The following is a 17,321-nucleotide window of genomic DNA, read 5'->3' on the forward strand; positions in this document are numbered from 1 at the left end:
ATCTCGTATATGATATGGCCATAGCCCATATGGTCCCATGCCTGCTTCTTGATACTTCTAACAACATTGACACATTCATTCAGTCGTTGCACTAAATTTCTGCAAAAAGAATGTGACTTGACAACCGGGTCATGTGTTCAAGTCTAGCAGCACAATTCGAACGGCCCACAAGGGCAAAATGGTCGTAGCGTGGAGGCGATCTATCCGTCCAACAAGGGAAAACGGAGTCAGCAGGTCGGGAGCTGTTGGATGCATCAATTTACAACGGTTGGCTTATTGACACACCATTTTAACTATCATACTCAAAAATTTTATGCAGACTTGTAAAAATATGAGTCATAATCAAAATATGTTTAACAAAAAATCTAATTATAACAAAATAAATAATAATTATATATTTTTTTAATAAGACCAATGATTGAAAGATATACCAAAAAATTAACATCATCATCAGGGAGTCTTATAGGTTGTAGAACAACAATAACCAAGCAAACTCATCTAGCTTTATTTTCCCCCGTCTCCAGAAGGCCAAAGCGCACAACAGCTGAGGCCCCCTCAAAACATTCAGAACAGCAGAACAAAAAACTTAGTACCACACGGCGAGTATATATGCTATCATCCTTGCCCTCGACAACCGCCTATAGTGCCGAGAAACACTTCAACAACCACCTTACAAACATTTGATAGAACACAAGCAAATATCACCGCCGACGAGTTGAAACTATTCTACCCCCATCCTCCTCCCAGTTTCTTTTCCATTCCCCCGTCCCAGAAGAGTTTAGAAAGCCAACGGGGGCAACGGTAGGCTGTTGTTGAGCCCCGACCGCATCCTCCTCCTCCTCAGTCTCTCGGCGATGATGAAGGCGAGCTCCAGGGACTGCGACGCGTTCAGCCTTGGGTCGCAGTGGGTGTGGTAGCGGTCACTAAGGTCATCGAAGGTGACGGTCCGTGATCCACCAATGCATTCGGTTACATTCTGCCCAGTCATTTCCAGGTGGATGCCTCCTGGGTGGCTGCCTTCTTGATCATGAACATCGAAGAACGCACGTACCTCAGCCTGTGAAACACAGTAAATGTTCATGTTTATAAGTCCAATACTCTAAAATGTGTAAACTTGCTAGTAAAGGTTAAAGTTCCATTCCAGCAGAGGTACGCTTTTCCTCTCATACCAGAGAAACGTCTGTACTTTGCCATATATGCCCAAAAATGTCACATTGTCACTGAGATAAATACTAGTGCACTACATGGGAACTTGGAATGCTAATCACTAATGGCTTATACACTGCTTCTCTGATGGGAACTTGAGATACAAGAGATCACAACAATTTTTAGTACTGTTAAATAAGTAAATAACAGTGCAGTCAAAGTTGGGAATAGAAAAAGTTCCTTCTGTGTGATTGACTAGATTGTTTATAGAGACTGATTCTGCATCATACTAGGAATAGTAGCAAATAAGGAAATATATAGCAGAAAAATACTCACCAGAATGGAATCGAACGGACGAGTCTTCAGACCACATGGAGCCTTGATGGTGTTTCCATGCATGGGATCAGTAATCCATGTGACAATCTGTCCAGAACTGCGAACAGCACGGATAAGATGAGGCAACTTCACCCTCATGTTCTCTGCCCCCATTCTTGTAATTATGGTTATCCTTCCAGGCTTGTTTGAAGGGTTCAAAATCTCAATCAGCTTCACCAAGTCACTGGGGTTCATTTTGTCACTCACCTACATTACACAAGGTCAACATCAGTTTGAGCTGTTGCATTAAACATCATTAGGATTTCACTAGCCTTAAGGAAATAAATTCAATGCTGACCTTTATGCCAAGAGGGTTGGCGACACCACGGAGAAATTCAACATGAGCTCCATCGAGTTGGCGAGTGCGCTCACCAACCCATAGCATGTGGGCTGAGCAGTCATAGAAAAGGCCACTGGTGGAATCCTCACGTGTAAGAGCCTGCTCATATGGTAAGAGAAGGCACTCGTGGGAGGTCCAGAAGTCAGTTGTTGTCATTATCGGATGGTCAACTGTCAGCCCTGCAGCAGTCATGAAGCCAAGTGCCTCATCCACCCGGTGTGCCAATTCACGGTACCTATACATCATAACATAGAAACGATCAGGGGATAACAGATAACCTCTTGATTCAGGTGTGACCATTATGCTTTATTCTGTAACGTACACCGTTACATATATAACGACAAATTGATAATATGCCAACAGCATGCAGTATACCAATGAGTTGCAAATACCACCAATAAAATGCCATTTTAGTGCCTTGTTATGATGGTGACTTCGTATGAAGTTTGTCGGGGCAACATCTTTTACCCAAAAAAATTCCAAAACGATATTCTCAACAATAATTATTTATAATCTTAATTGGATGTGTCTGAAGGAAATATAAATACATTAACATTAATTAAACGAAAATTTTAAATCCAATGAAGGTTACAAATGCTAAAGTTGGAGCCTGACAAGCGATCAATTTCACGGACGACTAGCATAATTAATTGTGTATTCTGAAAGAGGTACGCCTATGTTTTTTCCACCGAAAACCATTTCATGGTGCGCCAAATGATACAAATAACTAAAATGAGCAACTTCCTGACAAATTTTTCGGAAAGTTGGATGCAAAGAAGGACAATGATGTCCCATTAGCAGTTTCCTCGAAAGGAAGGGTCAGAAAGTGAAAGCTTCTAATAGGACAGCTCGCCAACTACTGATAGATGGAATCAGAACTACCATGTGATTTATTTAACATTGACGAGCCATGACCACCTAAAATGTTTTTATTATTTACATATTCAAGCTGCAAATTAGAATATCAGAACATTTTTAAGAGCAGATCACCAGGTTCATACTTTCAAGAACTGTTCACCGCCCATTACTCACACGGTCACACAGATTCCAAAAGAGGTGAAACCATGTTATCACCAGCAACCTATAACCAGCTCTAGCCTTATCATGATAACGAGGGTATGTGGAAGAAATTCAACACTGATATCTTTTAAAACGATAGTGACTTCACTACCTTCCACAATGAAAAGTGCTAAAAATCGCATGAAAAGGAGGAAAAATGATTTCTCACCTGTCTCCTTGTTCGCTGTGACCCATGAAATCGAGGTTCCACTGCGTGACCCGCTGCATGGCGGCGTAACCTCCGGTGGCAAACGCGCGGAGCAAGTTGAGAGTGGCCACCGACTGCGCGTACGCCCGGATCATCCTCTGCGGGTCCGGCACACGGCTCTTCTCGTCGAAGGCGTCGCCGTTGACGTTGTCTCCCCTGTAACTCGGCAGCTTAACCCCGTCCCTCTCCTCGAACGAGTCGGACCTCGGCTTGGCGAACTGGCCGGCCATCCTCCCCACCTACCTCGCGCACAAAAGTGGAGCAGATCGGATCAGATCTCACGAATCGCATGTCGGATGAGCGTGTTTGGTTTCGATTTGGCGGGTTGGGGGTTAGTACCTTGACGACGGGCATCTGGCCGCCGAACATGAGGACGGCGCCCATCTGGAGCAGGATGCGGAAGGTGTCACGGATGTTGTTGGCGTTGAACTCCTTGAAGCTCTCGGCGCAGTCGCCGCCCTGGAGGACGAAGGCGCGGCCCATGGCGGCGTCCGCGAGGCGGTCCTCGAGGTGGCGCGCCTCCCCGGCGAACACCACGGGCGGGAACGTCTCGATCGTCTTGAGCACGGCGTCCAGCTCCTCCTGGCTAGGGTACTCGGGGAGCTGCAGCGCCTTCTTCGACTTCCAGCTGTCCACCGCCCACTTCCCCGGCGCGGCCGGCTTCATCTCCGGCGCCGCAACCGTCGGCGACGAGGTCTTCGCGGCCGCCGGCACCGGCACGGGCCCGTTGCTCTTCGCCGGGTCAGCCGCGTGGGCGGCCGAGATGCTTCGCCTCTTCAGCGGCAGGAACGTGGCGGCGCGCCCCGCTCCCGCACCCCCGGATACAGCGGCCGCCGCCGCAGCCGCAGCGGAGTTGGTGGCGAGCGCCATTCCAACACAAGAAGAAGGAGGAGGAGGAGGATGTGGCGTAGCGAGGATGTGAGGAGTCGTCGTGCGGCGGCAGGTGGCTCCTCTGGGGAGGCGGAGGAGGTGGGGCGAGAGCTACTTATAGGCGGCCGACGGCGAAGGGTTGGTGGCGGACGGATGGTGGGTGGCGGCGACGAGGGGCGAGAGGAGAAGAAGAGTGAAGGGTAGTTTCGTGATTTCACTGCTCCGGTTGTAGTGGCGACATGACACGGAAAAGATACTTTTGGGCTGGGGTTAGGTGGTGGCGTGTATGACAACGTGGGCCATGGCCGGTGGGGTAGGTCTTGACCTGCCTCGGCTCGGCTCGGCTAAAGCTTGAGCTGCCTTGCTGATTTTTTTTTTGGCAATGGCAAGAATTGAGGCCCCGTTTAGCTTCCAAAAATTTTCGCCGAGAAACATCACGTTAAATTTTTGGAGACCTAAGTAGAGTATTAAACATAGATAAATTGAAAAACTAATTGCACAGTTTTGTGAGAAATCATGAGATGAATCTTTTAAGCCTAATTAGTACATGATTAGTGGTCACAAGTGCTACAGTAACTCACATGCGCTAATGATAGATTAATTAGGCTCAAAAGATTCGTCTCGCGGTTTTCATACCAGCAGTGAAATTCGTTTTTTCATTCTTGTCCGAAAACCTCTTCCGACATCCGGTCAAACGTCTGATGTGACATGCAAAAATTTTCGTTTCACCAACTAAACACCCTCTGATTATTGCCAAAACTAAATTTTGATTATGTGTTTGTTCGATATGCTACTAAAACTTAATTTAAGCACTTAACCAAGCCAAATAAATTTTCGCGGTGCTAATTTTTAGCTATAACTAAATACCAGATGATTAATATTTTGACTTAGAAATTTCATGACTTGGTTGACTTTGCACAGAACAATTAGGCCCTGTTTAGTTTTCAAAATTTTTTACCAAAAACATCACATCGAATCTTTGGACATCTAAATAAAGCATTAAATATACATGAACATTAAAACTAATTACACAGTGCTGGGAAAATTGTGAGATGAATCTTTTGAGCCTAATTAGGACATGATTAGCCATAAGTGCTACAGTAACCAATATGTGCTAATGATGGATTAATTAGACTCAAAAGATTCGCCTCACGGTTTCCAGGCAGAATTTAAAATTTATTTTTTCATTTGTGTCCGAAAACCCCTTCAGATATCCGGTTTTAGCTAAAAAATTTTGATAACTAAACACTACCTTAGATGCGTGATAGGATTCATCGCTACAGTCCGTAAAGAACATATACATATATTTTATTTGTAAATTATTTTTAATTTAAAAATATGACGTTTGATGATCACCCATAATGAAATGTGAATAAATTTTCCAGAAATATGTTTTTGAATATATTTTTAAATATTTTTTTATAGTTCGTGGATTTAACCGAGCATGTGAAGAGATCTAAGTTACACCGAGAAACACTTTAATCGAGCGGCGACTATCATGCTGTCATTACAGATTCGGCTCGGCTCGGCTCGGCTTAGCCGAGCAGGAACAGCTACAAATATCGTACGGAGAAACAGTGCGCCACGGTTCTACCCAGCCTCTATCCATAACTGACTGGTGGGCCCAGTTGCTTCCAGGCCTGGCCCCACCTGCCATTGAAAGCAGCTTGTGAAAATCACCTCTCTCTCTCTGGGTGGGGATTAGTTGGTGGCACGAATGGCCCCGGGGGATTCCGGACCCAGGCCAATTATGTGGCTCGTTGTGTGGCTCCCTGCTCGGCCACATGGTTTGGTTGGTTTTTGCATTCACTTTCAAATTTTGACACCATATATGCTTGAAAAATGAAAATTCGTTTTTGCTCCGATTTCATACGAATATTCCGCAGTGTAGCACGTTTGGTGAAGATTAAATAATGACACGATGTAATATATTAATTCTATGAGACCAAGGCAATGTTTTTAGGCTAATGTGTGTGCCTACCATGCGCGCGTGGCACCATGAAGATACCTCCCATGTGCCACAATTGGGACCAGAGGTTGGTTCTGTTTTTTCCTATTTGGCTGAGGCTACTGAGGATTCAGTAGTTGGGGAGGATTTTGTTACATCCAAAATTATCTTAGATAGTGTGAAGAGAGCAATGGATTGTAGCCTAAGGCTTAGTTTGAGAGAAGAAAGAAGAAGGTACTTATAGAATAAGATGAGTTATTAGCACATAAGTAACTAGAGTATTAGTTATTTTAAATTTAAAAAATTAACTTAAAAATAAATTAATATTATTTCAAAGCAACTTTTGTATATATTTTTAAAATATATATCTTTTAACAGTTTAAGAAAAATATGTGTACAAAACTTATCCACTCAATCCCTCTCCAGCGAACACTCCTCAAGGCAGTACTGTTCGTATAAGCTTATTAGTCAGATTTCATGCAACATGCTAAAGTATGCGAGTTATTAGTGCATTCAATTAAATATTAAATATTATAAATTTAAAAGGAAACTATTTTTAAAAAACATCTATATTTTCCAATGGAAATACACTGATTTATGTTTCGGAAAACATGCTCATACAATGTCTAAGTTATAGAATCGCTTGTTCTTATCATAATCAAGTTTATGTCCATTTTATACCAGCAACTCTCCAATTGAGCATGTTGCTATAAAATATATGAATGCAGTCATCTCTAGAAAGTCTCAAATAATACCACAAATAAAGAAATAAGGGTATCTCAACGAGTAAATTGTGTGGTACTATATTCTTATGAAATCTGCTAAAACTTGCACTGCACGTGCTGCTTACCACGCGTGTGTATTTTGTCGGAGCAGGGAGAAATTTCATATTAGTACATGTATTTCGTGGGGGAGTCGGAGAGGCTAAACGCTGCCAAAGTGCCAAGCAAAGAGACAAAACAAAATGACACATACTTTTCCGTTTTCTTCACCTAATACCACATCATCATCATCCACTTGAGATACGATAAGCTTAAAAAATGGCCATTTGCTATTAGCTCCTACAGTAAGAACTAGTAGTAGTAGCTAAGCTTCCTTCCCAAATAACAGTTGATCACACGTGCGACAATTGAAAATAAGGGCGATTGCACTCGATCGGTCTTTTGCTCTCCACCTTACTAGCCGCAACTAGAATTTTAATTCTAAATAAGCACTTTTATTTTTTTCAGCATTTTTATTTTTAAGTCTTTATAAGCACATGGGTAAAAATATTATATTTATAATTCTTAATAGTTGATAAACGTTACGATTTACTCCCTCCGATTTGACGACATTGACTTTTTAATCTACCATTTATCTTATTTAAAAATATATAATTATTAACTATTTTGTTATGATTTGATTTATTACTAAAGTAATTTTAAGTATGATTTATAATTTTATATATTTGGATAAAATTTTTAAATAAAACTAAAGGGTCAAACGTAAATTAAAAAATCAAACGCGTAAAAAAACGTTGGAAGTATTAGGGTAGGTGAAATGATAAGCGTAGCATGTAAATAATGCAGCAACACAAAAGATCCCGCTTGCTAGCACAGACCGGACACATTCAACACACAGAACAAGAAAACGAACGTTTCGCCACCGCATCGATTCCTCGTGCCGAAATGAGAACTTACGCGCGCGTGCGATCGCCGAAACCGACGGCTTTGGCTCGCCGCGCGCACGAGCAGATAGATCTCCGACTACTACACCATTAACAACTTCAATTTTTTTCCTACTGTTTATACTCGTAAGCCAATTAAGGTTGTAATTTTAAATTTTAGGATTTTTTTATTATAGTTTATTTTATAGTATTGACTTTTAGATCGCTAAGAAAACATATAAAATTTTTATTCACGTAATATTTTTTCTTTGCAAATATTTAATCTATTTTTTTTCTCTTAATAGGCCAAACAATCCCCTCCTAAAACCACACACGAAACTGCCGACGTACGCGTGCTACTCCAGGACGACACGCAAAAAGAAAAAGGGTAAAAACGACGGCGGTCACCGCACGTCGAGACGACGCCGGGCCGGCGGTGTAAATACTCCGGCCGGTTCACGGCGACGAGGCTGCCCGGAAAGCGCATGGTCGATCACGTCTGCGTCGCTACATACGGAGGCCTTTTGGGTCAATGGGATTGGGCCGGCATGTTTGAAGCGCAGCTGGTGGATCGGATTGATCGATCAGTAGCTTTGAAAAGGGTTTGGTAGTGGTGGGCGACTTGACCCTGCGGGGAGAGATGCACGTACTTGAATATGCCATATTCCGGGGGGATCCAAGTGTTCGCCACCTACCTCTGCCCCACCGTGGGGTGGCCGGCTTGCCATGGGTGGTGGTGGTGCCTGTGGTGGGGTTAGAGAAATGTCATCATATCAAATTATCAATGGCGTGGTCATTGGTCAGGTAAAGATGGCGACGGCAACCTGATTTGGTTCCATCAATTAATGGAGTAGTAGGATCCGACAATTTACTGAGAAATCAACTCTCGAGTACACTAATAGTATTTTCATTAGAGAATATAAGTATTTCTAGGTTATTTAGTAATAATTAAGATTTAAAAACTATGATATTTTATAATAAATTAAAAATTGCTGAGAATGTGATGGCAGATGCGGATATAATAAGAAAACTTTAATAAGATTTAAATAACAGAAATACAGAGAGAGTAAAAAATATAGTGTATCGTCCCACTCTGATAATTGATTTCCCGAAGCATGACGCATCTTAACTCGATCATTTAGAGTACGATTTTTTTTCCATATATCTTTTCGTTTATACTTATATTTATAAGTTAAAATTTAAATTTTTATCCTTAAATTTAAAGTTAATTTTAAGGTTATTTTTCGTTTTGCTTTTCGATCACTAAAAACACGCATATACAAGTTATATTTATAAATTATTTTTTGTTATATATATGACTCTTGGCTTTTTTGGAAGAAAGACAAACGATGACCAATAATATCTCCTTACCAGTCGGTGGTAGAGGATGAGAAAAAAATGCCATTTGTTTACTATCTAGCAGGGTCATTAAGGCAAATGATATATTTGCAACCAAAAAATAATTTATTAATAATTTTTATATACTTGTTCTTAGTAATCTGAAAGAAAAACTAAAAAAATAAACTACAATAAAAACCCCAAATCAACTTTATATTTAAAATTTAAAATTTGACTTAGGAAAAACAAAAGATGAGTCCTTAGATCCATAGCGCACACCTACTATATCCAATGGAGTCACACTCTAGCTCGTTGTCCCTAGTATCCAGCCATCAATGCAGGTGTTTCTGTTTAACTATAGCTCAATCGCTAGTATAGTTACCGTATGTTTTCTCATCTATAATCAATGCCACGGTTTGATATACGATTGATTAAAAGGTGTAACGGTTTATCAATGATCAAGCATTAATTTATAATCAAAACATTTATACATGTGCTCTTGTGATTTTAAAAAAGAATGCTACAAATTAAACTGCAGCGAGAAAATATTAAATTCAACTTCAAGATTAAATTTTAAAATTTAAATTTTGGCAGGATGTATATCTAACCAGCATTGACTATAATTTCATAAGTTGTAGATCATTAATTAATTAACACAGCAGAGACTGCTTACTAGTCCTACTAGCATATAGTCTGGTGCTACCTCCTTCTCAAAATAAGGTTATTTTTAGTCATTCTAGTACGTCATAAAATAAATTTATTTCTAAATACTAATTGTATTGGAGCATGTGAAAGCAAAAGAAATATATTTGGAATATATAAATTATGGGATAATTATATTGAGATTTTATAAAGTAGAGTATATTTTAGTCTTTTAGCTTTTATATTAATAAGTGTGGGATGAGTAAAATAAAGTTATTTTAGAACGGAGAACATTAAACAATGCTTTAAAGAATACTAACTCTTGGTTGAGGCAATGTATGAAGAGTGCCACCCACCGTGGTCCACTGGTCCACCGCCACTGCTATCAATATATAGCTATTTATAACAGCAGTATGTAAGCCGGCTAAATACTGATGTGAAGGGGAGGAAGGAAAAGAGAAAGGAGAAGCGGACTATAAACTTATAGTCAGCTAAGACATAAGAATAAAAAAAACTTTATAAGAGAGACATGTGGGTCCTACATTAATGATAAAGAACTAACTACTATATAACTACTATATAGATATAGATAGACTAAGAAAAAACTATAAAAAACTTTATAAACAGCTTGTTGGCTATATTAGGGCACGTACAAATGTGCCTATTAGCTGACTCTCTCAATCGCCATATAAGCAAATTTGATGATGTGGAGGAAAGAGAGGGAAGGAGAGAGAAAAACTGTTGCCATGCATAGCAACGGCTTAGAGTCGCCTCTTAACATTTATTAAAGAAAATTTTTTTGCATGAGAATGTATAAAAAGAAAACTAGCTTAATAAAAAATATTTTGTTGTATTAATTAAAAAAACTACACCTGACTCTACGTATAATAGATTTTTGTTACTGACATGGCTTAAAATAAAATCCACAACGGGTTCTACCTTTGAACATGCCCTTATTAGCCTTGTTCTGAGACAAGGCAATAAATAGTCTGATGCCGGTTCAGAGGCGAGCGAACCAGGCGGGCCTCTTCCCCGGCCCATGATACATACACACAAATATTTGGGCTTTTCGGAAACCGGCCTGCCACATGATTCTGATGTACTCGGCCCAACTGCAAAGCCGAAAATAGGTAGGTACGGCCCAATATGAGCGAACAGGCCCCACGCGGCGTCCGTGTACGTTACAGCTGAGTCTAGGGGTGGAAATCAGCCAAGATCCGTGGGTTCTTTTACGACCTTATTTAGTTCTTAAAAATTTTTGTTCAAAACTCTATACAATTTTATTTTTAACCTGTTTTGAATCCGGCTCTTAAATTTTTTAGGCAAAATGATTGGGCCCATTACCACCCCTAGCTGAGTCCAAACTGGATGCGGTACATGCGCGCGTACGTTCCAGTTTGGTCTAAACGGTAACGTGCGTACCCATGTGCACACCGTAGACTTTAGGGTTAACATAATTGAGAACCCAATCTATGTTTGGTAATATGGTCTATTTTAAAGTCCAAACGATCTGCGTTTAACCATCATAGGCCTCTTTTAAAGCCCATGTGAATAGTAATCTTCTTACGACGGAACGCCAGTGCTATTATTTTTTTTCTTCTGCTTATATCTGTTAGCCAATGTTTCAATTTTAATATTAAATTTAGAGTTGATTTTGGGTTATCATAGTTTATTTTTAAATTATTTTTTGTTTGAAATTATGTCATTTGCCTTTTTTTCCTTAAAATGCCAAATAATGACCCCGCTAATATATAACCAAACAGTTCTTTCAGTACACACATGTATGTCAAAGCAATATTAAGCAGGCCCTAACTACTCTTTAATCTCAACAAGGCGGTATTGGCCTATGTATCGATCTAGGACCTTGCGGGAAGGCATAGCAATAAAATGTAATTACACTATAAATATCAAAACATATAATTGCACTAAAATTTTAAAACATACTTTATCATTTTTCTAGACACACTACATAACAGAATTATGATTAGAAGTAATCAATCATCTACTTGAAAGAGGAAATTTGAGTGATAGAAGCACATTTACATATAAGAGAGACATCAAATTGGAAAAAGTGATTGAAATCAGGTAAAAAAAATGCGGCACCATATTTTTAGCAAAACTTATTAAAGGAGAGCTTAACATGGATGTAGGTCAAATTTAAAATTTGTGTTACATAAAAACACACTATTACGTTAAAAACATGACATTCACAATGGCATGGTTTTATGTGATTTCCCTCTGAACTAAACACGCCTTTAGAAATAGTACAGATTATTTACTTTAGCTATTTCTAAAAAATAAAATTAATAAATATGAGGTTCCACCGTTTTATCGAGTATTTATCTACCACTTCAGGTTATTAGTCTTCTCTTAATTTAATCCACCATCATTTAAAAAATTACTCACCATATGATTAGAACACGTCATTTTATCTGTAAATACATGACGTCATTTTATCTATAAATACATGTTCATTATGTAAATACATTTACAAGAACGATTTTTTTTCAAAAAGAAAAGAAACTCACAATGGATTGCTCCCAGCATTATTAGCCCTAATATAATTTAGAGGCCATATTTATTTTGATCAGTACGAAAGCCCGGTATTTAAGCTAGTATTGTATAATACAAAACGAACAGATGGCTATCAAATACATAATATAATATAAGATAAGATGTTTGACTTTTTTGGTTACAACGTTTGACCATTCGTCTTATTAAAAAATTTAATATAAATATAAAAAATGACAAGTCGTGCTTAAAGTTCTTTTGATAATAAAGTAAGTCACAAGCAAAATAAATAATATTTTCATAATTTTTTGAATAAGACAAATAATTAAATATTGTAAAAAAAGTTAAACATATTACGTTATAAAACGGAAGGAGTATTTTTTTCCTACTTAAAAAAACAGCAGCGGTGCACCTGCTCCAAAGTCCAAACAAAGCTTGAAAGTGGAGGAGAAACAGATTTTAGCATATGTGTGTATATACACCTGTGTGTTTGGATGCCATCTAAATAATCATAAAAAAATATGAAAAAATTGACAAGATAGATTAATATGAGTTATATCACTTCACAAACATGCAAGTTTAAATTCAACTTCTACAACTTATAGCAAAAAAACAAACAAAACTGAAACTAAACATACGCATATTCATAATTCTTTTGTTATTTTTACTATAATTTGTAGAAGTTAAATTTAAACTTGCATGCTGGTGGAGTGATATAACTCATATCAAACTATCTTATTAATTTTTTTTATATTTTTTAATGACTATTTAGATGACATATCAAAATCGAGTTTATATACACCTGTGTATAAAAAAAACTTCTTCCGAAAGTGGAGACCTCTTGCTCAGCAAATATTATTACGACCCAAAGCCGCCTTGACCTGCACAGCACAGAGCAGAGCAAGAGCTAGCCATGGCGTCGCCGGAGCCGGGCAAGCCGCACGTCCTGCTCCTCCCCTACCCGGCGCAGGGCCACGTCACCCCGTTCCTCAAGCTGGCCAAGGCGCTGCACGCGCGCTCCTTCCACGTCACCTTCGTCAACACCGAGTACAACCACGCCCGCCTCGTCCGCACGCGGGGCCCCGCCGCCGTGGCCGGCGCCGGCGGCCTCCGGTTCGAGACCATCCCCGACGGCCTCCCGCCGCCGCCGCCCGGGGCGGCCGACGCGACGCAGGACATCTGGGCGCTCTGCGAGGCCACGCGGCGGACGGGGCCGGGCCACGTCAGGGAGCTGGTCGAGAGGCTCGGCCGCGCCGGCGGCGGCGTCCCGCCGGTGAGCTGCGTCGTCGCCGACGGCGCCATGGGGTTCGCCGTGCACGTCGCCAGGGAGATGGGCATCCCGGGCTACCTCTTCTTCACGCCCAGCGCCTGCGGCCTCTTGGCCTACCTCAACTTCGATCAGCTCGTCAAGCGTGGCTACGTGCCATTCAAAGGTGATTGATGATAGTATTTTGTACGATTTCATCATTAATTAGTTATTGGTTCTTTAAAATTAAACCCTCTTTTTTTCTTATGTTAATAGTTATAAGCCAATTTTAATTTTTTAATATTAAATTCAGAATTAATTTTGGGTTTTTTATCGTATTTTATTTTCATACCTTAGTTGACTAAGATCGTTAAGAAATATATAAAAAATTTATTTATAAATTATTTTTTATTTATAAATATATCATTTTACTTATTTGTGGAATAAGCGAAAAGATGGGCACCTATCACTAGCTCTACCCTTTCTCTGCTTTAACATGATATTGCATCTTCTGGTCGATACAATTGATTTTATCTGGTACTTTCGTGGAGTAGCTATCTTCTTATGATAGCTTTTAAAATAATTATAAGATGCTAATAAAAAAAAATCCACCCATATGATTTTAAGTTCTAAAACCAAATATTTTATGAGCTGTAGACGGAGAAAGTTTGAAAAGTTCAACAATAGTATCAACAATATCATATATTAAAATTTGAAGATAATACTGTACGTGATATTGATAGGCAGAAAAAATGATCAGCACCTTACAACTCTTTAATAGGTTGGACTAAACTGTAGTACGTTTGTAGTACTGCCTATAAAAGATAGATCATAATCAAATTTGTTGTCATTATTGATCTGCTTTCTAAACTAGTTTGGGATCAAAACCTTACTGAAGGAGCAAATCGGCGTAGCTTATGCTCTTCTACGAGTCCGGGAATCGACACATTTACGATTAATTATTTTTTCAACAAGAGACGATCTATTTATCGACAATATAAGATATTTATGTTAACTGTTAATGTTAATATATATATATATATATATATATATATATATATATATATATTCAAAAATATGCGATAGGATGTACGTGTATATGTTCATAGAGTGGTTTTGCCCGTGTGTGTATATATGAGCGTTTGTGTTTATTTGTGCCGTGTTAAAAAAAAAAACTTAGTCAAACATGGGAGTGAACAGATACCCAAGGCCACTGTGATTAATCAAATCATCCGTGGATTTGTTTTTAGAGAACCAGATGACCATCACAATGAGCATAGCTTTGGGATTGGAATGGATTGACTTTTTCTCTGCTCCAGTATGTTGATGAGCGCAAAGCTAGCACGATACAGACGATGAGAAAAGGCACTCCACGCTGTTTTACATATCAATAAATTCTTATTGGATGCAAGCATGTAAGCAAGCACGCAGAGACAAAATATGTCTCTAATTGCCTTTGGATCTTAGCCAACCTATGATGTCATTAGTTACATCAATACATCAAATCTGACCAGCCGTTTTCTAACTTTTCACTGTACTTCTCTTGCACCCTTATTTTTTTACTCTGGGTTATGCTCATAATCTAAAATTTAAATTTTTAATCTTAAATTTAAAGTTAATTGTAAAATTTTTCGCTGAAGTTTATTTTTCAGCTTTGGTTTTTAAACAACTATATAAAAATTTATTCACAAATTATTTTTTATAACAAATACGTTGATTGGCCTTTTCTTTTTAAAACCCACGCATAATTCTCAAAGATCATAAACATGCACGCTGCAATTAACATGTTACACGCTGAAATACTGAAATATGATAACTTTATACTGCAAGGCGATACAATGTGTTCATGCTGTCGTTTTTTTTCCCTTTTCTTTTATTTTCGGTTGGATGCAATTTCATTGTTTAGTAAATTACTTCTTCTATTCATATTACAACCCAGGTTTGATCTAAGTTAAAATACTTTTAAATTTAACCAAGTTTACGAAAAACATACAAACATCTGCCATACCAAATTAGTTCAATTAAATCCACCACTAAACATTTTTACAGTACATTTTTTGTGCTTATAATGTTATTATATTTTTGATAAACCTGGTAGAAAAAGATGTTTCACTTGATATAAATCCAAACTCTAAAGTAATTATAATTAAAATGGAAGAGTATTTATTATCTTTAAAAAATGATAATCTTGTGTACGTAAGCACAGACGAGAGCTGCTTCACCAACGGGTACCTGGACACCCGCCTGGACTGGGTCGCCGGCATGATCGCCGGCGTTCGCCTCCGAGACTTCCCGACGTTCATCCGCACCACCGACGCCGACGACGTGATGGTGACCATCAACATCAAGCAGTCCGAGCTGGACGCGCCCGCCGCCGACGGCATCCTGCTCAACACCTTCGACGACCTGGAGCGCGCCGCGCTCGACGCCATCCTCGCGCGCCTGCCCAACACCTTCACCGTGGGGCCCCTCGGCCCGGAGGTCTCGCCGGCGTCGTACCTCCCCTCCCTCACCTCCAGCCTGTGGAAGGAGGACGACCGGTGCGCGGCGTGGCTGGACGGCCACGCCGACGGTGCCGTCCTGTACGTCAACTTCGGGAGCATCACGGTGATGACGAGGGAGCAGATCGGGGAGTTCGCGCGGGGGCTGGCCGCCGCCGGCAGCCCGTTCCTGTGGGTCGTCCGGCCGGACATGGTGCGCGACGCCGGCGACGGCGCGCCGCTGCTGCCGGAGGGGTTCGAGGAGGAGGTGGTGGCGGGCGGGCGGGGGCTGATGGTGGGGTGGTGCGACCAGGAGGCGGTGCTGCGGCACCGCGCGACGGGAGGGTTCCTGAGCCACTGCGGGTGGAACTCGACGCTGGAGAGCCTCGTCGCCGGCGTGCCGCTGCTGTGCTGGCCGTTCTTCTCGGAGCAGGTGACCAACTGCCGGTACGCGTGCGAGGAGTGGGGGGTGGGGGTGGAGATGGCCCGCGAGGCCGGGCGGCGCGAGGTGGAGGCCGCGGTGAAGGAGCTGATGGGGGGAGGGGAGAGGGCGGCGGCGATGAGGAGGAGGGCGTCGGAGTGGAAGGAGAAGGCCGCGGCGGCGGTCGCGCCCGGCGGGTCGTCGCAGCGAAACCTCGAGAGCTTCGTCGCGGAGATCGCGCGCGTCAAGCGCTAATGCAATTCGGTTTGGGAGACGCGTAATTTGTGTGTTTTTTAACAGAAAAATCAGATAAAGGAATAAAAATAATCCGGCCTCTACACCGAAAATGGATGTACCAGGCAAAAATGTAACGTGTTGGTTGTGTGTGGCAATTGGATTGTGACGATTTAACCGTGAAAATTTCCCTGTCTCTTTGTTAAAAATATAAGACATTCCTGTTTTTCCTAAAGCTAATATTAGTAATATTTAACTAATTAGTAAACTAACTGTGATGTTATTGATTTGTATTTGAAAATAATGGGCATTTGTTGTTAATCTTATAGTTGTTGACGTACATTATGAAAGTAGCCGATGGTTAAAATATTGAGTAATTTTACAGTCAAATAAAAGTAACAAAAAAGTATCTCGCGGTACCAAATCATTTCTTATCGTTGAATCTAACCGTGCACGTCCTACTAGATCTAATGATAAAAAATAATTTGGTACCTCGAGATACATTTTTTGGACCGGAGCAAATTCTTAAAATATATTATTGGAGACTACTCTAATAACATGCACATCTTATACTCTTACGACTTATTTAGTTCCCAAAAATTTCTTCCAAAAACATCACATCGAATTTTTAGACAACTAAATAAAGCATTAAATATATATGAACCAAAAAACTAATTGCACAGTTACGGAAGAAATCTTGAGACGAATCTTTTAAGCCTAATTAATCTATGATTAGCCATAAGTGCTACAGTAACCAACATGTGCTAATGAGGGATTAATTAGACTCAAAAGATTCATCTCGAGGTTTTCAGGCTAGCCATAAAATTCGCTTTTTCATTTGTGTCCAAAAACCCCTTC

At 40.3% G+C, this 17,321-nt stretch overlaps 2 protein-coding genes across 2 annotated transcripts; one reads left to right on the plus strand and one right to left on the minus strand.

Moving 5' to 3' along the window:
- Positions 1–470: 470 nt before the first annotated feature.
- LOC102714481 (phospho-2-dehydro-3-deoxyheptonate aldolase 2, chloroplastic) lies at positions 471–4,141 on the minus strand. Its single transcript, XM_015839246.2, has 5 exons — positions 3,468–4,141; positions 3,090–3,367; positions 1,820–2,096; positions 1,483–1,728; positions 471–1,057 (listed from the first exon to the last, which is right to left on the minus strand). Exons 1-5 carry the CDS (start codon positions 3,996–3,998, stop codon positions 779–781), a joined length of 1,611 nt encoding a protein of 536 aa, XP_015694732.2. The 5' UTR covers positions 3,999–4,141; the 3' UTR covers positions 471–778.
- An 8,787-nt stretch (positions 4,142–12,928) lies between these two features.
- LOC102714757 (7-deoxyloganetin glucosyltransferase-like) lies at positions 12,929–16,674 on the plus strand. The gene is made up of 2 exons (XM_040526091.1): positions 12,929–13,515; positions 15,535–16,674. Exons 1-2 carry the CDS (start codon positions 12,996–12,998, stop codon positions 16,482–16,484), a joined length of 1,470 nt encoding a protein of 489 aa, XP_040382025.1. The 5' UTR covers positions 12,929–12,995; the 3' UTR covers positions 16,485–16,674.
- Positions 16,675–17,321: the final 647 nt, after the last annotated feature.

This window comes from Oryza brachyantha, chromosome 7 (genome assembly GCF_000231095.2).
Source record: "Oryza brachyantha chromosome 7, ObraRS2, whole genome shotgun sequence".
NCBI lineage: Eukaryota > Viridiplantae > Streptophyta > Magnoliopsida > Poales > Poaceae > Oryza > Oryza brachyantha.

Bases quoted from the DNA above. Each gene is read 5' to 3' on its own strand.
- LOC102714481 (XM_015839246.2), bottom strand. From the start codon at position 3,998: ATGGCGCTCGCCACCAACTCCGCTGCGGCTGCGGCGGCGGCCGCTGTA. The intron at 1,729-1,819 runs GTCAGCATTGAA...TGTGTAATGTAG, and splicing joins CCAACCCTCTTGGCATAAAG to GTGAGTGACAAAATGAACCC. The intron at 1,058-1,482 runs GTGAGTATTTTT...TGTGTTTCACAG, and splicing joins GTCCGTTCGATTCCATTCTG to GCTGAGGTACGTGCGTTCTT.
- LOC102714757 (XM_040526091.1), top strand. From the start codon at position 12,996: ATGGCGTCGCCGGAGCCGGGCAAGCCGCACGTCCTGCTCCTCCCCTAC. The intron at 13,516-15,534 runs GTGATTGATGAT...ACGTAAGCACAG, and splicing joins TGGCTACGTGCCATTCAAAG to ACGAGAGCTGCTTCACCAAC.